Source organism: Ursus maritimus, unplaced genomic scaffold, assembly GCF_017311325.1.
Source record: "Ursus maritimus isolate PB19 unplaced genomic scaffold, ASM1731132v1 scaffold_11, whole genome shotgun sequence".
Taxonomy (NCBI): Eukaryota; Metazoa; Chordata; class Mammalia; order Carnivora; family Ursidae; genus Ursus; species Ursus maritimus.
In genome coordinates, this window is record NW_024423453.1 from 38878783 (window position 1) to 38899232 (window position 20450).

Genomic DNA, 20450 nt, shown 5'->3' on the forward strand with positions numbered 1-20450 from the left:
GTTTAGAAAATTCTGTGGGATGAATTGGAACCTCAAACAGAGTGAGGAACTTTATAGATGTAACATTGTACCTTTTCAGTCTTGGGACAGAAGTGCTCCCTAAGTTCAGTCTTCTGGTTGACTTCCTCAACAAAACTCTTAGCAAAATAGCCAAATAGTGTGTAATAAACGCATAGAACATTCATCTACACAACATAAGTAGGTAAATATTACTGTAATTTGAGTCCTAAAAATGCTCATTTTAGGTTTCTAGCTTGTGAATCCTTCAGAGTCCACCAAGATAGAAAATCTTCAGAACAAACAAACAAAAAAGCCCCACGTTTATTTCTTCCCTTACAGTTGAGGGGAGGGGTGGGTAACAGCCTTCTTTTGGGAGAGAAAGTCAGGCGGTGGTGAAGGAGTGGTACCTGACGGAGGTGTGGGTTGCTTGCTGTCCACCTGCCGTGTGAGGGGAGCACTCCCACTCTGACCCTGTCCCATGTCCCACTTACCCTCCCTAAGACTCTGGAGAAATGTGCAAAGAAATGAAATTAAGGACTACTTATGAAGGAACATTTTTTTAGAATTTTCCAAGTGCTCTGGGAAACTTAGAAGCCCTAATGTGACTTGGTATTTCTTTAGGATGAGATTATTTGGAGGGCAATATAGACATGTAGTTACTGGCACCAGTAAAATCCCTGGCAGTGAGTTTTGTCAAGAAACTATGTTTAGCAAGGGGTGTTTTTAGGGAGTTTTCTCTGCTGTCAGGATCACCATTTGCAGAAATTGATTTTTCTCCTTTCATCACTGTTCCAAGGTAGCCTCTGATATCAATGTGGTGTTTGAGTATCTGTGAAAGCTAACAGCATTTAGTGAGTAGAGGCTGGTGACCTGCACAGGTTGCTGTATGGAATGAGGGGGAAAAAAGAGTACAATTCAGTCTCAGCTCACAGCAAGTTGACTAGTTCATTGCCCATAATAATCTCTATTTTATGTGAATTCCTGCCACCAATTCCCTTTATTTCAAGAGAATTTTTAAAAGAAAACAGCATTGAAATATAACTTAATTGAGAAATAAGCAGGACTGTTGAATATCCTAGAAAGTTTCTATTTGCACAGTTGCTTGTGTTGTCCTTGCACTCTAAATTTGCACATACATTTGTTAAGAAATTATAGATAACTGATCATTGTTATGCATGAGTAGTTTTAAATTAGAAAAATTAAAGTTTGGTAAGCTTAAAGTGACTAGAAAATTTTTTCATCCTCACCCAAATTAAAATGAGCAGTGCAGTAAATAAGCATGACTGCATAGACCTGGAACACCCTGTTGATCCGGACTTTTGCCTCTACTCAAGGACTGGTACTCACTTTTTTGAGTCACCTATTTAGGACTTTGGTCATCTGCATTCTGCTTTTTTACATTTATTAGTTTCATTTAAAGTAATAGTTGTGTGCTTCCTCATATTTAAAAACAAAAGAAAAAGAGGGACTTTGCTTTTCTTTCCGTAGAGATGAGTGACAGTTTTCGTCTTTGGGCAAAGCATTGAAGATTAGTGATAAAAGGGATTTCAGATACTTCTTAGAGAAATAACTGCGCCAGTCCTAGATGTTAACTACCAACTTTGTGAAGTGACGGCAGAAATGGACCCAGGTGATACAGTTAGGAATAAGCATGAGTCACGCTGAAGTGTTTGACCAGCATTCTCTAGTATAAAACCTGCAAATTTAAGTTCCCTTCTAAACAGCAGTGGTCATATTTTCCTAGCTATGCTCTAAATTGAGCCTTCAACCTGGGAAGTGTGTGGAAGTTTGGAGGGGGTTCTACTGAGAAACCATCCAGATTTGCTAAATAACGGGAGAAATTAAACAGTGAAGACAAGAAAATGGAAGGAATTAACAATGACTAGTTTAGATAAAAAGAAAGTTGAAGAGTGTCTTTTATGGCCTTCAAACAAATAATCAGGTGTTGCAAGAAAAATGACCAGTAATTTTCCCTTTCCATTAAGAATATGCTTAGAAAATCTGTTTGGGTTATGGCGGAGTTGATTTGGGAGAGCCGTAGAACTTCTTGGGTATTCAGGTTGGTATATACCAAGAGAGTGGATGTTGGAAGTTACGGGACAACCTTCATAGTAAAGTATTAGAAACATACCAGCCATTTCATTTCTCTGCCCTTGCTGGCAGGTAGGATATATGGACAAGTTCTCACGCACATCTCTAATTCCATAATGTTTTATATATTTGTTTATGTCACTGTTGGAAACCTATTACTGAAAACAATTCTAGTTTCACTCCTTATTTGTCTGATACTTTGTAATGCAGTAAAACACATTATTTTTGCTTTTCGCTGATTTGCCATCTGCTTTGAGCTTTAACTGAATCGAAGCTTCGTTGGAGCTGTGTTGTGCGTGTGCTTAGTGTTTTTGCACAATCTGGTTGGTTGGGGTTTTAGTGACCTCTGTCTCCTTTGTTGTCTCATGGTCAGTTAATGGAACTCCCAGCAGCCAGCTGTCTACTCCTAAATCAACGAAATCCTCTAGCTCTTCTCCAACTAGCCCAGGAAGTTTCAGAGGATTAAAGGTATGAAATATTAAATATTTCGTATGAAATATGAAATAATGGCATGTTTGTGTGATTTTGTTATTTTGAGTTGTATAGTTTGGTAATTTAACTTGTTCAGGGGCTTGGGTGCAATAACAAATCAAAAAGGAAAGAGTTCAGCATTTGGAGCTGGGAAGGACCTGCCTTTGAATCCTGTGTCTTTTTTTATCTTATAATTTGGATCAACTCACTGAACTCTTCTGAGCTCAAGTGTTCCCATCTCTAAAGTGGGAATATAAGGTTGTGTTAGGGTTGAACATATTGGGGTAAAGTATCATGAGTAGTACTTTTCCCGTTATTGTCAAAATGATTTGCAATGGGAAAGAGAACACTGTCAGTCTTTTACAAATCTCGTTTTGAATCATGATTTTAATATTGCTAACCTAATTTGACTTTGTGAAAGTTTAAAATAGGATGAAATACTAGTAAGGTACTTATGTGCGTCTGTAGTAGCCCAAGAAGCTATGTTCATTTTGGTGAGAAGTTAGAAATAAATCTTAGTTTTTGACTGTGATATCCTTAAAATATAAATGGTAACTTAACATGGTCAGCAGTTGGTTTAATAGATATTTTTTGGTTTAATAGACATTAATAGGGAGAAAAATGAATGAAACCAAATTTGCAAAATTTCAACAACATTAATTTCATTTAGTAGCTTTCAATAATTTAAATTTCTAAGAGAAAATTTGCCTGGTAAAATAGCAGTAAATGACTGAGGTTAAAAATTGAAAGTTTCCTTTTGTAGAAACAATCAGATTATCTGCATGGTTAATGTACTTTAAGAATACTGAAGTATACACAGTGCTGTGTATGCATGCGTAAAGTAACTTACTCTCTTGGTCTTTTGGTGACATTGGAAATGTCCTCATTAGGAATACATTCCCCAAAGTTGGTTGCCTAAACACTTCAGATATTGTCCGAGTGTTTTTCTTTACGTTAAGCATGTTAAAAAAATCATTTTCATTAGTACAATGGATTGTAAGAACCCCACTACCCCCTGGGTGAGTGAGGAATGAGAACCCGCTGAGCCCAGCATGCTGACACCTTCAGAGCAGTGAGGATTGTGGGCCCTCCACTTCTCCAAGGGTTCATTCTCCACCTAAAGTTTGACTGTCCTGCCCTGAGATGTCGTGTGAACATTCAGAGTGAACCTGCATGATTCTCGTGTAAGGGGCAGAGATCGAAAAGAGAAATTCCTTCCGGAAAAGGACAGCATATTTGTTTTTGTGCCAGCTTGACCGAGGTGGGTAGTAAGCGTGAGAATAGGGAGTCCATAGCTCTCACTGACCTCCAAGTGCTAGAAGCTCCTTTATCGAAACAACAAGGCATTTTGAGGTGCTAAACTGGCTTAGGTCATTTTATAATATGATTTCAGTGGAATTCTAAACTATTAATAACAAAAAAAGCTATATAAATTAAAAATCACTAATCAGCCAAGTATTTTCATCTTCCCCCCAATTTATTGCACCCCAAATAGACAGGAGGTTCACTTTTTTAATTTGAGTAACTTTCAAGAGAACTAAAGTAAAAATAATTCAAGTTCATTCACTTCTTCTCTAATTTCAGTTCTGTGTTGAAGTAAAAGCAAGTGGCTCCTCATGCTGGTAACTTGTTACCATAGGTCAAATTCCGCACAGACTTTCCAGTGAGCCACAGTCATGTCTTCCCCCAGGCCATTGCTCTGGGCCTGCTGCTGAATCCTTTGATTCCTTGGAATTTCATTCACTTCCCTTTGTGGTCCCTCGGTAACCTTTGCTCCCATCTTTCTTTCTAGCCCACCCTCAGCTGTGAGCCCAAGATTGTCCCTTTTAATTGTTGCTGCTAGGTCAGTTGGTGCTGCCTCATGCTCACCCACCCTACACACGTGCACACAAACTTACGCAAGATCACTTACACTTCTGGAGTGGAGATTCGTGGAGTTTTAAAAACATGATAAGTTGTTTTATTGCTGAGACATTAGATAAAGTGTTCTCATTACACTGCGCGTATCAGAAATGGTATAGCAACCCCAGCACCTAGCACACGGCTCTCCCGTACATGATAGGCGCTCAGGATTACCTGCTGATGCTCAAAGAGGTAGAGAAATGTTGGTTAGTGGTCAAGATGGAAGGTGTGTGAATGGGGAGGTCTCGGTCTCGGTCTCGGTCCTTGGATCCCCATGAAAGGATATACCCACAGATCCATGCTCAGAATAAAGACAGCGGGAAGGAAAGTAGCAAGCACAAAGCAGTTTATTAAGGCGAAAGTGCACTCTCAAGGTGGGAGAGCGTTCAGGTTCCGGGAGGTGGAACCAGCCCCTACCTAGGTTGTTTTGGGAGTAGATATTACTGGGTCTTTCTGGGATGGGACTCGCAGTGTGGTGGGGGGGGGGTGGATATGCCTCTAGTGGAGTCTGCTTCCAATCTTTTGGGGAGACTTCTCCCACAGGTTGGGAGGGGGAGTGTTTGACCTACAAGGTTTGTACCAGAACCATCACTGTAGCTTTTCCCCATTGGGCAGGGCTGTACCTGCAATTCAGATGCAGTATAATGAGTCTAGGGGTGACCCTGGGGCCTGGAAGAGGAGAGTATGTGTGTTCCACGCTGTGGCTTTGATCTGTCAGCTCTGAGGTCTTAGAAGCTACAAGGTCAGGATGTTGTGCCCCCGGACTTTTAATGTATCACCTGTTTATCACCGTCCTTGCCTTCAGCTCCTGTCTCTATCATTCTCCCCTTAAGGACTTGGGTCTCGGCCTCCCCGCGTTCCTTCCACTGCTCAGTCTAACTTCTACCTAACTTATCCATGACCCGCCCCCTTCCCTCTGAAACCCACTTTGTCTTACAGCACACTTGAGGCCTGTGGGGTTTACTCACAGCTGTGAGACCTCCTCCATGTTTTCTATCTTCGTCAAATAAGGACATTTGTTTTTAAATGAACTCTGAAGTGCTAGGATTATAGTTTTTTAAATTGGCAAAAAAAGAAATAACCTACTTAGGAAGCTGGGGAGTCTATTTCTCTTCTCCTCACTTTAAAGCTGATATAGAATTACCGAATTTTACATTAAATATTAGCAGCTAAATGAGTCTCTGCCCCCGATCAGCTTGTAGGCCACAATGCAAACTGCGGCCTGTTCCCCTGGGTCATGCCTTATGGAAATTGCGTCTCCTGCCTGTTCCCAGCCGTCGGTGGTGGTGGATATCGTGGTGGGGAGGAAGACCAGCCTTTGAAATCCTGCTGCTTCGTCATGTTACTTACTGTACAAAATACCCTAATTTTGATGTCCGTGTAAGCTCTAGTCAGCATCTGTCCACATTTGCATTATTTTCTCTATTCAGTGACATTACAAATGGAGAATTACAGGTAATTACCATATGTTAGTGCTCTGCTTCTTTCTTCCCCTTCATTTAAAATGGCTTATTAAAGTCAATTAAGAGGGAATGTCTGACAATGGAGGACTGTTTTTTGCAGGCAGGAACTATTTATCCTGGTTAGATGCTTTAATGGCTTTGGGGATAGATAATCTTTTTCCAGAGAATCAGAATTGACAAAAGCAAGCAAACCAAGCCAGGACAGCCTGTGCAGGAGATGACACTCTTGTCTCTCTGTCTGCCAGGACGCAGCTTCTGCCAGATTATTTATTTGTTTATTTAGTTAATTAAGTCTCTGGGTTTTACCTAGTAGGGAATTAGGCAAAGTGAAGTCAGAGGGAAGCAGAATTTGATATTCTACCACAGTTTCCCTGTGCCAGTTTCTGGGAATCATTTTGGTGTTTTGGTGGGGACATAGGAAGAACTGAAAATGAAAACAGGGTCATATTGTGATGTTTAAGCTCTGACCACAGAGTGTCCATGGCTTTTTTTTTTTTTTTTTTTTTTTTTTTTTTTTGAAAAAGATTTGAGAAATACAGAAGCAGCCCACCTCTTCACAGAAAAGTCCTCATAGTTTTCCCCATCCTACTCTTTGAGAAAGACCTTTCTGCTGCATTCGTACGCATTTATAAAACATCATGCTCTTTGAAGGGCTGGACCAAAGCCAAGAGGGGAAGGAAAACTTTCTTCAAATGGTGAGTGGTTTTTGTAGGATGGGAGTGTAAGAAATAGGGTGGCAACCAAGCAGTCCGGGTTCTTTAAATCTAAAACTAAAAGACATTAGGATAACTGAGAGTTAGTTGTACCTCGATTATAAGTTTTTGGTTTTGCTAGTTATGTGAAACCTACAATGTGAAAACAAAGTCATCTCAGATCTGTACTTTAGTCTTTGTTTTATAGATGGAGAAACTGAGGTTCAGAGATGTGAAATGACTTGCTCAGGGTCTCAGTGGATGAAGGCAGGTAGAAAGATAGAGAAGTGCCCAGCACTTCTACCTGACCCCAAAAAGCTTTAGTAAAACGACAAGGTTCACGAGAGGTTAGGGTTATTGGTTTTCTTTGGAAGCCGGCAATGGAATGGAATAATGTTAAGGTTGACATGGGCTGGAACAAGATAGTGGGGTCCAGGCCCAGCACACACGTGGGTACCTGGATATGAGATAACGTTACATGGTGGGCCTGGCATGGAAGCCCCATTTTGAGCATAGCAGTATGGCTGGGATTTGAAAACAGAACCCATGCATATCACCCTTACTAGCCCCTAAGGATACAGTGAGAAAGCAAGGCCAGTCTGTTAAACAGATGGTTGAAAACAACATGGTTAGACCAAAACTTCATAAAATGAGTTACTAGGGCTACCTAGGAGGTCTCCATTGGGCCATTTCTCCAAAACCTAGTCCATAGGTATTAGAACCTGGTTTTGCTTTTGTATGATTTAGGGACTCTGGCTTTCCTAGGGCACGACCACTGGGTGGTGATGCTCACCTGGGAAGGAGGCAGTTCTGCAGGCCAGAAACAAGCCACCTTCAGGGCGCCCCAGGCTTTATCTTGACGTCAGGCTGCCTCTTACAGGCAGACACTTGGGGAGCCTAAAGGCCTTTTTAGTAAGGCCAGTTCATGCCAAGTTGTACTAGGCCTGTGTCAGGAGGGTATGTAGCATCTCTGGACTCTTTCTGGTTTGTTCTTCTTTAGTTCTCCTTAATAATTAAAAATTTCTGTGAGTGTTTCAGTGTGAATCAGTTAAACTAAGAGGAACCAAGACAAGTCAGAGGATTCAGATAGAAGTGGCGTCCCATAGTATGGTTACACAGAAAGAGTGTCAAGGAACGAAGCCCAGAGCTCATTTGTGCTCCAATGCCACCCTTTGGAGAAGGACATCAAATGGTATAGTGGTTAAAAGCATGAGCTCTAAAACCAGAATTTCTGGGTTTGATCTTGGCTTAGCCACTCATTAGCTGTATGATCTCAGGCAAGTCACATCACCCTTATCTGTTTTAAAAAAAAAGAGTTAATAGGACCTAGCACACAGGGTTGAGATTAACTGACTATAGAGAAAGCACTTAGAATAGCTTTGCTGTTCTCTCTTACTGTAAGCCTTGGAATTTCCAGGTTCAGTGTTCCCATGAGGCAAGTTTTACTCATAAAGAAAAAAATTCACTGTAGCAGTATATAAGAAGGAAGGAGAAAGTGAGAGAAGTCAGACTTCAGATTTTATTACCTCCTCTGCATTCTCTCTGTCATGACTCTGTGCTTCGTCTCTGTTTTCTTGCCCTCTGTCTGTAGTCCAGCTCCATTACTCTGTAAGGCAGCTTAGTAACAGGTTATTTCGAAATTGCAGCTTAAAATAGCAGTAAAAAAATTACTGTCTTGGACAGTTCTTGGGGGTCAGGACTCCAGGAGCAACTTCACCAGGTGGTTCTGACTTTAAGATCGTTGCCAGGGTTGTAGTCAAGGTGTGCACCCTGGCTACAGTCACCCGAAGGCCCTGCCGGGGGTGGAGGATCCCCTTCCATGGTGACTCTTTTGCTTTGTGGCAGGTTGGTGCTGGCAGGAGGCCTCAGGCCTTCCCCATGGGGACCTCTCCATAAGTTGGCCTGAGTATCCTCAGAGCATGGCAGCTGGGTTTCTCCAAAGCAAGCGATCTGCAAGAGAGAGTGCCATGCAGAAGCCCTCCTGTCTATGACCTGGTCTTGGAGGTCAGACACCACCATTTCTATAATAGCTTAGTAGTCACGTGTCAGCTCCGTGCAGCATGGGAAGGGACTACACAAGGGCATGAAAATCAGGAGGTGAGGCTTAGGGGAACCATTTTGGAGGCTACCATACCCCTTCTCTCTGCTTTCCTCTCTTTATCAGCCACCCAGAATTTCTTCCTGAGGCTGCCCCTGTTCCCTGAATAGGTTTCTGTCCATTTTCCTTTTTGAGGGCCACAAAAGTCTGTCTCCTTATCAATTTTCTTATTTTGTTTTCCTGATTGATCACCCCCTGCCCATTCTTTTCTCTCCCCTTCAAATTCTAGAATCCCACCACCACTGATGTTTTCTTCTTAATCCTCATCTTCCTCTTGACCTCAGCCCATGATCTCCTGTTTCCTCTGCCCAAGCCCCTCAGAGTCCCTTCGACCTAGCTGATAACTTTCCCTGTGGTAATATTTTCTGTGCTTAAATCACAGCATTTTCTTTGGGACAGATAGGCAATAAAGAGTACTAAATGTGTCATCAGCTGCCAGATGGATGAAGAAAGCATTTCCCTGGAATTTAATTCATCATCCCTGTCCCAGTTTAGGACTTTCAAGGCTGTAGTAACTTAAGGCTTCCGAATCAGGGGCACATCTGTGGACACTGAGGAATAAAATGTCTCACGTTTTGATGCTGAAGTGTATGCCCAGAGGCTGTCTACTGTGAGTATTCTTGTTGGTTGAAAGAAGAAAGAAAAAAAAGTACATTTGGAACACTGTCCAACATCTTGAGATTATAAACTGTCTGATGTGCTGATATTTTATCTGATGATGTCTCCTGGGTCTGCTGGTGGTGAAAGATTTTCCAGATTTGTGAAGTGTGATGAAAGGGCTGGTAGTATCTCATACTGATTGGCAGAGCTAAAATGCAACTCTTTGACCTTCTGAACTTCAAAACTTCTTTTCCAAGCTGTGAAATGTAAATCCACAGTAGCCGCTGACCTTAGACGTTTTTGCTTTTCCCTGGAGCTTTGGTTTTTCTCTGGTATTTAAAGCTAGTTAATAATCCTCAGTACTGAGAGACTGACTACTTTTATACTCTTTTTATTACCCCAGAAATGCTGGATGGTGACTTCATCTTCGAACGTAATTGATTTTGTTGACAGAAACAAAAACAAAAGAGGGACTAAGCAGTTTTGAAGACTTCAGTGGCCTAACAAAATAAATCATCATTATGAATCTCAGACGCTGTTTGAGAACAGTGATTTGCACATTGTGGTTTCTCAGTAAAGAGAGGCATTTGGTGGGTCAGTGGCTCAGTGGGGCTGAGCCCACCTTCATGGGGCTGGAGGGAGAGTTTGCCAAGCAAATCAGTGTATAAATAGGATCAGGGGTAAGAACTTTATTTGAATATAAGCAACTCATGTATTAATCTTAAATGCTGTCTTATTCATGAAAGTGGCCCATTAGAAATTCTTCTTCGTAGTATATTGAAGATTATTGGATGGAATTAAGACTTAGAAGTTGTGGGGGCGCCTGGGTGGCTCAGTCATTAAGCATCTGCCTTTGGCTCAGGTCATGATCCCAGGATCCTGGGATTGAGTCCTGCATCGGGCTCCCTGCTCAGCGGGAAGTCTGCTTCTCCCTCTCCCACTCCCCCTGCTTGTGTTCCCTCTCTTGCTGTACAAATAAATAAAAATCTTAAAAAAAAAAAAAAAAAGACTTAGAAGTTGTAGTGAATTGGCGTGCGCCAGTGACCGACAATGGTAACTTCCATAGTTTGGACTGAAGAGGGAGGCACCTCTCCTAGTACCCTGGCATCCTAGAAATGGACGATACGTCACAGTGAAAGTGTGCAGACATTATTAGCAGGTAGGCATGGTTATACCACCTGTCTGTTGCTCAGAATCCAGTAAGCCAACACTGTTTGAAAGGCTCACTTAGAGGGATATGCAGAGATTCTGTGGAGGCTTTGGTGGCCCATGTAGTCAGTCCACTGGAGTGGCACCAGTACTCAGGAACAGACAGGCACAAATCTAGCAGGTTCCACAAAGCCCCTCTCATGGACTATTGAGTTGGCTTGTGCGTGTGCCGGCCGAGGCTTCTGGTTAGCCGATAATTCACTATTTACCACTCCTTACCAATCACAGATACCAGGTGCCACTAATTTAGCCAAATAAAAGCAAGTCTGAGGTTTGGCTACAGATAAGAATACTTTTTATATGTTACCAAGCTTTAGGTGCTGATTCAGATTAATTGTTCTCATATGGCATTACTAATGGTGAAGTATTTCAGAGTAGATTATCACAAATCCAATATAAAAGTGATGAAGATTTCTGTTTTTGAGTTATTTTAATTTCTTTTAATCCACATATAATTAACATAGTGTTATATTAGTTTCAGGCTTACAATATAATGATTGAACAAGTCTATACTCAGTGCTCATCACAGTAAGTGGACTCTTAATCCCCTTCACTTATTTCGCACCCCCCGCCACCTCCCCTCTGGCATCCACTTGTTCGTTCTCTATATTTAAGAGTCTGTGTTTTCTTTTTGTTTCTTAAATTCTGCATATGAGTGAAATCATATCATGTGTCTTTCTCTGACTTATATCTCTTGGCATTATACCCTTTAGATCTATCCGTATTGTTGCAAATGGCAAGATTTCATTCTTTTATATGACTGAATAATATAGTCTGTTGTTTGTATATCTATATCTATATATCTATATCTATATATCGCATCTTCTTTATCCGTTCATTAAAAACTTGGGTTGCTTCCATATCTTGGCTGTAGTAAATAATGCTTCCATAAACACAGGGGTGCATATCTCTTTTCAACTTAGTGTTTTAATTTTCTTTGGGTAAATACCCATAGTGGAATTACTGGATCATGGGGTAATTCTATTTTTAATTTTTTGAGAACCTCCACACTGTTTTCTACAGTGGCTGCAGCAGCGTGCATTCCCACCAATAGTGCATGAGGATCCCTTTCTCTCCACGTCCATACCACACTTTTTTCTTGTGTTGCGATTTTTAGCCATCTGACAGGTGTATGGGGACACCTCACTATGGTTTTGCGTTTCCCTGATGGCGAGTGACGTTGAACATCTTTTCTTGTGTCTGTTGGCCATCTGTGTATCTTCTTTGGATGATTTCTGCTTTTAAATGCATTTCTGATTTAGCATTTATCATAATTCATACTGGCTTTCCCTTTTAATTAGTGGAAATGATATTTTAAATATTTTTTTAAACCCACAAAAATGATGATAGAAGCAAATCTGCTTACAGGTAATATCTGGTAATACAGACTTAAAAAAATCTTCAATACATTGCAGAGGTCATCTTTTTAAAGAAAAATATTTTTCTTAAGCTCTCTTTATGTGAGGAAAGGCTGTGGATTTGTTTATCAGTTTGTACAGTATTTGACTCAATGACAGGGATGTGACTATAGTGCTGTAATCTGAAAGCATGTTCTAAATATACCACAATGAATATTTTGATGAGTAGGTCTTGTACTGGGTGTCATCCATACGTTAATTTAATAGCCTTGGAAGACTTCTCTTATTGTCTTCTTAGAGCAGGGCACAGTGTGAGAATAGCCAAATAGCTCCTGGGCTCTGGAGTCAGACCCGGATTTAGATTCTGACTCCACACATTTGCTGTGGTGTTTGGGCAAATTATATAACCTCTCTGAGCTTTGGTTTCTTTATGGATTAATGGAGATTATGATAATACCTAACTCATAAGATGTATTCATTTCAGGACTTGCCACAAAGTAGGCATTCGGTTAACTGTAATTAGTGTCTTCTTTCCTTTTCTTACAAAGAGAAAGTTGTTTTTGGCTAGAGATAACTTGCAATGGTTAGATTGTTGGATGAGTGACAAAGAGAACTTAAGGTTGCTGAAGAATGACAGTTGCTGCCATAAACTTCCTCCATAGAGGTTCTCGACCTTGGCCACACATTAGATCACCTGTGGAACTTAAAAAGAGTACTTATACCCAGGCTGTACCCCAGAGATTCTTTATTCTGGGGTACAGTCTAGCAGAAGAAGCTTTCAGATCATCCCAGGTGATCCTGATATATAGTCAAGGCCAGAGAACCACTGCTTTATAGCAAAAACCATACCCGGAGGGTTATTCCGTTCTAGAGTTTAAGAGTGTAAGAATTAGATTCCTAAGAAAGTTTGTGTAGACCAAGATTTTGCTTGCTGGCCAAATTTGGCCCATAGCCTGATTTTTTTAATTAAGTTTTATTGGAACACAGCCACACTTATCGTTTACAAGTGCTCTGTGACTGCTTTCATTCTACAATAGCAGAGCTGAGTAATTGTGATAGAGACCATACCACAAAGCCTAAAATACTACTCTCTAGCCTTTGGCAGGAACATATTTTTGACCCCTGCAGTAGGCCACTTAAAAACTGAATCATAGTGCCATTTTCCAAGATGCATCAAGAAAGCTCACTACACAAGAATATCTCCTAGATTCTGTTCAAGTGCTTCCTTTTATGAAAAGTCAGAATGAAGTAGTGTCTAGCATTATACTCAAAAGTCAATAGTAATATGCTGTAATGCATTGATCTAGTCATTTTCACTTTTCTTGGAGAATTGCCTATTTTTGAATAAAACTTTACGTTTTTAGTGTGGTACCTAACATTTCTCTTTAAATTTTAAGTTTTGTAGAAGTTGTAATAATCTACTTATCAAAGAAATTTAATGTAGGGCACTCTAACTTGACTTCTTGGCTAAAAATGTAGAGCTGGAATGTTACTCATTATCAGCCATGATTGAGTACATAGCATTTACTCAGTCAGCCATGAATGCCTTTTTAAATGATGCTAGCAGTTGAGAACATGTTATAGCTTTTTCTGCTCTATTTTCACATCTTTTAAAAAAGTTTTTAGCGGAAGTGAATAAAACAGAAACAGACTCATAAAATACAGAGAACACACTGGCGGTTGCCGGGGGGCAGGGGGGATAATAGGGGGATGGGCAATAGGTGAAGGGGATTAAGAGGTGTAAAGTATAAGCTAGGGAATATAGTCAATAACATTGTAATAGCTCTGTATGATCACAGATGATAACTATACTTACTGGACTGAACATTTTATAACGTATGTGAATGTCCAATCGCTATGTTGTGCACTTAAAGGTAATACTACATATCAACTGTACTTCAATTAAAAGAAAGAACATAAATATAAATATTTAAATATAAATATATATATATTTCTCTCAAGTGCTTAAACTAGTGCTGTCCAATAGAACATTCTGAGATGATGGAAATGTTGTTATCTGCATTGTCCAGTATAGTAGTCACCAGACACACGTGGCAGTTAGACACCTGAAATGTGGCTAGTGCAGCTGAGGAACTGAATTTTCTTTAAAAAACAAGAAATGAAAACAACTTAGCAGAAGCAGGTTCTTGTGCCTTTCCTTTCCTTGGCTACTCAAAAATGGAGTTGCTGCCGCTCCCAGAGAAACGGGTAGATGGGGCAGCAATGCTGGGTCACGTGACACTCTCATCACTATCTCCAGTCCTTTCCATCATCTTGCCTCCTTGACCAATCAGGACCTCATCAGGAAATTTGCCCCTCTCTCCTCCCCACCCCTAAACATAATCACATCTTTTTGAACCAGTAAGTAATTATAGAAGATAATCTCGAGAGAGCCCAGATGCTGCCATCCATTTATGCTTTATTGAGGAGGTCTTGCAAACATGCAGCATCTAGGCACTTTCTTTGTGCTGTCTCAGCATTGCAGTTGCTGATGGCAGCACGAACGCTCATTAGCATTTTAAGAGATTTTAATAAAAATTGTTAGTTTGACAATAGACGTGGGACAGGTTTAATCAGGAATGCCATATTTTAATCTCTGGTGCTAATTCAATCCTTGCTTCCAGAAGAGAATAATTCTCTGAGCAGGAACAGGGAAATGTAGAAACTGTGCTTGGGAAACAGGGAGAATTTTGTAGTCCTCGCTTTATCCCCTGCGTTTGCATTGCTCTTTGTCTGCATGTCTCTCGGGGCACTGGGAATGCTTTGCTTTATATTTCACAATAGACACTTCACATTTGCCGGGGATCTGTCCGGGGATCTTGGTGAATACCCAGCTTTTCTTGTACCCTTGGAGCACCAAGCTTCATTACTGGGAGGTCAAGTGAACTTAATCACTGGCTGTGTGATTCCAGCATTACGAGCGAAATTCATGCCTTAGCAAAATGGCTCCCTCTCACGGGTCGTCAGAGTCCTTTGTCACTACCAGAACCTTAACAGACCATTTCTTGGAGTGTAGAGGTTTCTTGGAAGGGTTTGAAGCATGCACGTATGTCTCCTCATAAGATTGTAAACTCCTGGGTGGTAGCGATCGTGTCACTTCATCTTTATATCCTCTAACAGCCCAGCGTCGGTTATTGCTGAGGGAGGAAAGGCAAAATGTTCCTGTGTCAAGTCATGTCCCTGTTCAGCTGTGCTGTCATGAAATGATTCCCCTTCATGTTTTCATTTTCTAAGCATTATTTTCAAATAAAGGAACATTATTTGGATAGGTAATTAGATAGGTCCCTCCTGTTAACTCTATCTATATAGGTCTTTGATTTTGTTTTTTTGGTAAATGCTTGAGGTTTCATACTTTAAAAAAAATAATTCAATTCGAGAGTTTTGGAAAAATGCTCTTCTTGCCATCATTATTTGCTAAGGAAGCTGCACTTACTGGTGATTTAATGACACGTTTGTCAGATGCATGTGAAAGTAGCCTTTCAGTTGGTCCCCACCACGTGCCACGTCCTCCCTTGAGGCCTGGGACCTGCTGTCTTTTAGTTGCCAGGGATTCAGTGTCCACACCTCCTCTGTCTCCCAGTCTTTCTCCTTGCTGCCTGTGAATCCCAGCACATGCTGTGTTTGTAATTGCTGGGCTGTACAGGGACTTGGGTTAGGTCGGAGTAGAGGTTTAATCAAAACAAACATTGGGAAAGTTACAGTGGTTCACAGGAACTCAATTAGTAGATACTCCGAGGAGTCACCCATCCATGTGAAAATGTATACGGAGGTAAAAATGACTTCTTTTTAATCCCTTCGAAGACCTCCCTCTTAGAGAGCCCTTGAGTTAGACAGAACACATCAGCTGGCAGTGAACTAAAATTTACTCATATTAGCTCGAGAAAGGGAGAAGGATGTTACCTGCTTCCAGGAGAGCTAAGCAAGCAGGCCTGGGGGAGGGTAGGGACAAAGGCAGGTCTCAAGATGTCAGCAGTGGGCCTGCATACTGGACATTTCCCTAGGCTCAGAGTGTTGAGAAGAGAGAAGGTCCCTGCCCAGCACCCTGATTCGACCAGCTGCGGCCTGAGGGTGTGGGGCTGCCCCATTCCGGGTTGTGAAATTTAGACATGCAGGTAAACCGGTCACTATGCACTGTTGTTTCCAGGTTGGCTGCTATGAATTTAATTTGGATCTCTTATTCCTGTGACTGGCAATTTTCAGTCTAGGAAGGGTGAGATTAGAAGAGTAACAGGTTTGAAATGAATTATTTAGCAAAAGATCTCTCATAGCCATTGTACACTCAACAATTCGAAAACATTTCTCAGTCATTGGATTCAGGACTTTATGCTAGATGCTTTAAGGAAAAGTATACTAATACCTAATACTGAGTTAGTGTTACCTGTCAGTGAGTTTACATGTTAAATGAGTTTACATGTAGGAGTTAATTTTAATTTTCTTGCTATTCTTTGAACTAGGTAGGTCTTGTGACTATCCCTATATTCAGAGCAGAAAATTAAGACTTGGGAAATTTAAGCAACTTAAGAAAACATATATTGAGAGGCATCTGGGTGGCCTGGTCGGTTAAGCATCTGATTCTTGATTTCAGCTCAGGTCGTGATCTCAGGATCCTGAGATCAATGACCACATCGGGCTCCACGTCTGGGTGTAGGGCCAACTTAGGATTCTCTCTCTCCCCCTCTTCCCCAGCCCGTGCTCACTCTCTCTCTCTCTCTGTCTCTAAAATAAATACAATCTTTTTTTAAGAAAAAATTGAGTTAATATATAAAATTCATGGGGGAAAAAAAGCAGTGGGAAATAAATTGGACAGGCAGGTAGTGAGACAGACGATGGGGTTACTCTGTTGGTCACAGAGACCCACTGCTGTTTTGGATCCTCGGGGTCGCATCAGAACTATCCTTGGAGAAGTTTCCTGGCAATCCTGTGTGGAATGGCTGAGACTGACCAAGGAGGCCTTTGATGAGGCGCCAGGAGAAGCCGAAGGAGGACCAGGACCAGGGTTGTAGCTGTGGAAACAGAACTGACTGGAGAACCTTGCGGTTTTCTTCCAGGCTTCCCTTGAAGTCCCCTCTCTGGGCCTGGGTTTTAAATGAGCTAGCTTTTAAATATTCTAGCATAAACTACAGCTGATTTTGGAATTGCCTTTCAATTCCAGCTGCAAAGAAATAGAACAAAGCAGAAAAGCTAAATTTTGAAACACTACCCGCCAGTTACCTTGTGAGAAACCAAATGATCGAACTCCGAGGAGTCTGTGAAGTATTATGGTACTGTCATCAGGTTAAGGGTGGCCTGAAAGGGACCCGACACACACACCCATGTTGCTACACAGTTTTTCTCCATGTCAGAGTGAAGGAGACAAAACCTGTGAGAAGCACGTTTGCCATTCAGGACAGGGGCTGATTTGTTGTCTCTCACAACTGCTTTTCCTTGGCCTCGCATTCCTAAGAGGACACACTACTGCTGGCTTTACTGTCCACACAAGGTGGTGACACGGGATCAGAGAAAACAGACCAAGTTTTAATGCCTCTTATTCTTGAGGCTCATATCTTATTCCAGAAGAACTTCTGGATGATCCTGTTTGAAGCAATGTGTGTAAGTATTGGGCTTTCCTGGGTTTTGAACCAGACTCAGGATCTGTGAGGTTCTTACTTCATCCAGAGGAAGAGAGTAGACCCAGTGTGTCCAACTTTGAGCTCTCTGGGGCGGGCGTCTCCCTGGCTTGGCCCTGTCACGTATGCCTTTAGTCAGCAAGTATGAATTCAGTGTTGTGTGTACCAAGCACTGGGCTGCCTACGGGAGATGCAGTCATGAATAAGGCACAATCATTATGGGGTAGAGGTACCAGGATAGTTCGGGCATAGAGGCAGGCAGGTAAGTTCACTAACACAAAAAATGTTGAAGAGCCTTCTCAGTATTTGGTAAGTCCTTTGACCTTGGAAGCTCCTGAAAGGAATAATTAAAAAAAGAAAAGGGGAAAGAAAGACAAAATTTAAGGAGAAAAATTTGAATTCAAAAGCCTAAGAGCCCTTAGGGATAAAGAAAAAATTCCCTAAGCAGACATAATAATAAACCCGATATGAGTAATAGTCATAATATGAGTTTTTCAGTTCTTCTAAGAATTAGAGATATTTTTGTATTGGACTGGGAACTTCAGCCCTATTGAGTTAGAACCTATCTTTTAGTTTTATCTTTTATTTCCCTCTGGTTCCTCGTAATAAAAGTCTTTAAAATGGTTAGGAGGAATTCTTGCTGTCTTAGGGGCCGTGAAGAAGAGGGTTGAGCCCGGGCTGCACTCTGGATCTGGAGTCCACAGGAGGGTGTGGAAGGTGATTCAGTCCTAGGCATGGGGCTGAGTTCTGAGAAGGGCTCCACCTTAGCAGGGGCTCCCTGAGGTCCACCACAGGGTGGCTGTGGGATCCGAGGACTCTGTGCCGACATGTCTTGGAATTACTTAGCGTTCTAAACCTTATATGCCACTAATCAGTACCTTGTTCTGCTGTGATGCCATCATAGTTTCCTTTACTTTATTCCATTGAGGTCAAAAGTAAAACAGTATCAAAGAGAGCAACACACGATCAATTCCCTGATATCCACTCTGATTTGAAAATACTTTAAGGCAGAAATGTGTTAATGATATAGGGAGGGGACGAAGGAGAAAGAGATCTCTTCTCTCTTTTTGTAACATTATACTCTTGCACAATACAAGCATTTTCTGTTCTTTAAAGATTAGCTAGCTGAAGATGTGTAAATTTTCCTGATAAATAATGGTCACTCTCCTCTTTCAGCAGATTTCTGCACACGGAAGATCTTCTTCCAATGTAAATGGTGGACCTGAACTTGCTCGTTGCATGAGTCCTGAAGGTAGTCCTCAATCTGATGATTACTTTTGTAAAGGAAGTTGTCCACATGAACTTGGTGGCCACCCAAAACCCACTTGTGCTAAATTATCATCTTCCTCAACAGGGATGTAATCCTGTCACCAGTTAGCCTAGTGAGCCTTGGTGAGGTCGCGTCAAGATACATAAAAGTTCCTTTTTTTTAATTAAGCTAACCCAATTTCAGATTTTACACGTGGGCCTCCTTTATTTTTCCTTAGTGGCAGTCTGCTCATAAGTCCTACATGTAGACTTTCCTTTCTCTCAGGGAGCAAAAGTGCTTTTCTTCATTGGATGTCTGCTATGTGCTGGGCTTTGGGGATACTTTGTATAAAATAGTCCTTTTAACCACTTCCTCTTCCTGCTTCTCTCTCCTCCCCCTTTTGAGAGGACTTTGATCCTCTCTACCTTAACAGGTATCCCAGCTGGGTAGAGTTTTCTTTACTAGAAAATTTTTAAGATTGAATCCCCACCATCATCCGCTTCCCCAAGAGTTAATAAAGAAGTTTACAAAGCTTAGGTTAAATTTCCTTTTACTTATTTCAGTTGATATTTCAGGGATGTGTTAGGTTTATTGATTATGTTGGTTTTAGATTTCACAACAAGGTCAAAAGGAAATTGGTGATTTAGGCGTTTAGGTGTTCTCTTCGGAAAATATGCTTAGAAATTTTCTAATGGTTCACCATAGATTTAGAAATGAATCGCATTGCAATTTATTATTTTACAGATATGTAGGAATCAAGATGAAACGCTGATGTGTTTGCTAGACTTTGCATTTATCCTTTTGTACAGGTGTGAATGGAAACAGGTGCTCTGAATCATCAACTCTTCTTGAGAAATACAAAATTGGGAAGGTCATTGGTGATGGAAATTTTGCAGTAGTCAAAGAGTGCATGGACAGGTGAGTGGATAGTGAGGATGATAATTGGTTTACCTATATTTCTTCCCTGGAGTTTATTCTTACCTGAATGAATGAATGAATGAATGAATGAAAGGCATTCCTGGGAGGTCTCTTTTCCCCCCTCCTGAAAAAGTCTACTCTTAGGACCAGCTGTTTTATAAGTCCACAGGCAATTTGACCTGGAAAAATATGGGTGTAGACACAGAGTATAAACTTGCTTTGTATGCACTTGGGCTGAGAGATTTATCAGGTCTCATCCATGAACCAGAGAGGAATAGGAAAGAATAAGATTGATTAAAAAAAAAAAAAATCTCCTATAGCACTTACCTGTGTCAGGCATGTTCTCAGTGCTGTGCTTATATTATTAACCCATTTAAACTCCACAGTAAGCCTATCAACTAATACTTAGTTGTATATACTAGTAGTTCAGGATACATGAGCTCTGACTCTGTTCACATCAGTGTCAGCCAACTTTTGCCTATATGAAAATTATATATTTGCTTATTCAACTTTATTTTGTTTAAGGTCCTAAATTCTCAAGTGGTAAGAAATAAATTCTTTTATTAAATTCCAGGCCTTTTGTAAACAGTATGCAAACTGGAAAAGACTCAAATTAGAGTCTTTGTATTTATAGGGCAATATCCTACTTGTTCGAAGTGGTAATTTTTATTATTGGTGGGGAGTTTTCCAGAAAGTCGTAACTACAGCTTTTCCATTTCACTGCATCTCCAGTGAAGCTTTGATGCTCCTTGTAGAGGACACTCCCCTGTCCCCTGAGTCTTTTGACTTCGCT

The 20450-nt window shown here is 41.0% G+C and overlaps 1 protein-coding gene across 4 annotated transcripts in view; it reads left to right on the forward strand.

Annotated features, from left to right (window-relative positions):
* The window catches only part of DCLK2 (doublecortin like kinase 2), a 142643-nt gene that overhangs the window by 90207 nt on the left and 31986 nt on the right, over positions 1–20450 (forward strand). For 2 of the 4 annotated variants that reach the window (XR_005833899.1, XM_008685467.2), the window contains 3 exons: positions 2465–2559; positions 18670–18742; positions 19549–19657. Coding sequence is in view for 3 of the 4 variants with exons in the window: in XM_008685467.2 (XP_008683689.1) it covers positions 2465–2559; positions 18670–18742; positions 19549–19657 (277 nt within the window). In the remaining variant the exon portion in view is untranslated. Of the gene's footprint in view, positions 1–2464; positions 2560–18666; positions 18743–19548; positions 19658–20450 lie in introns of all 4 variants that reach the window. The other 2 variants (XM_008685466.2, XM_008685468.2) reach the window with 1 other exon arrangement.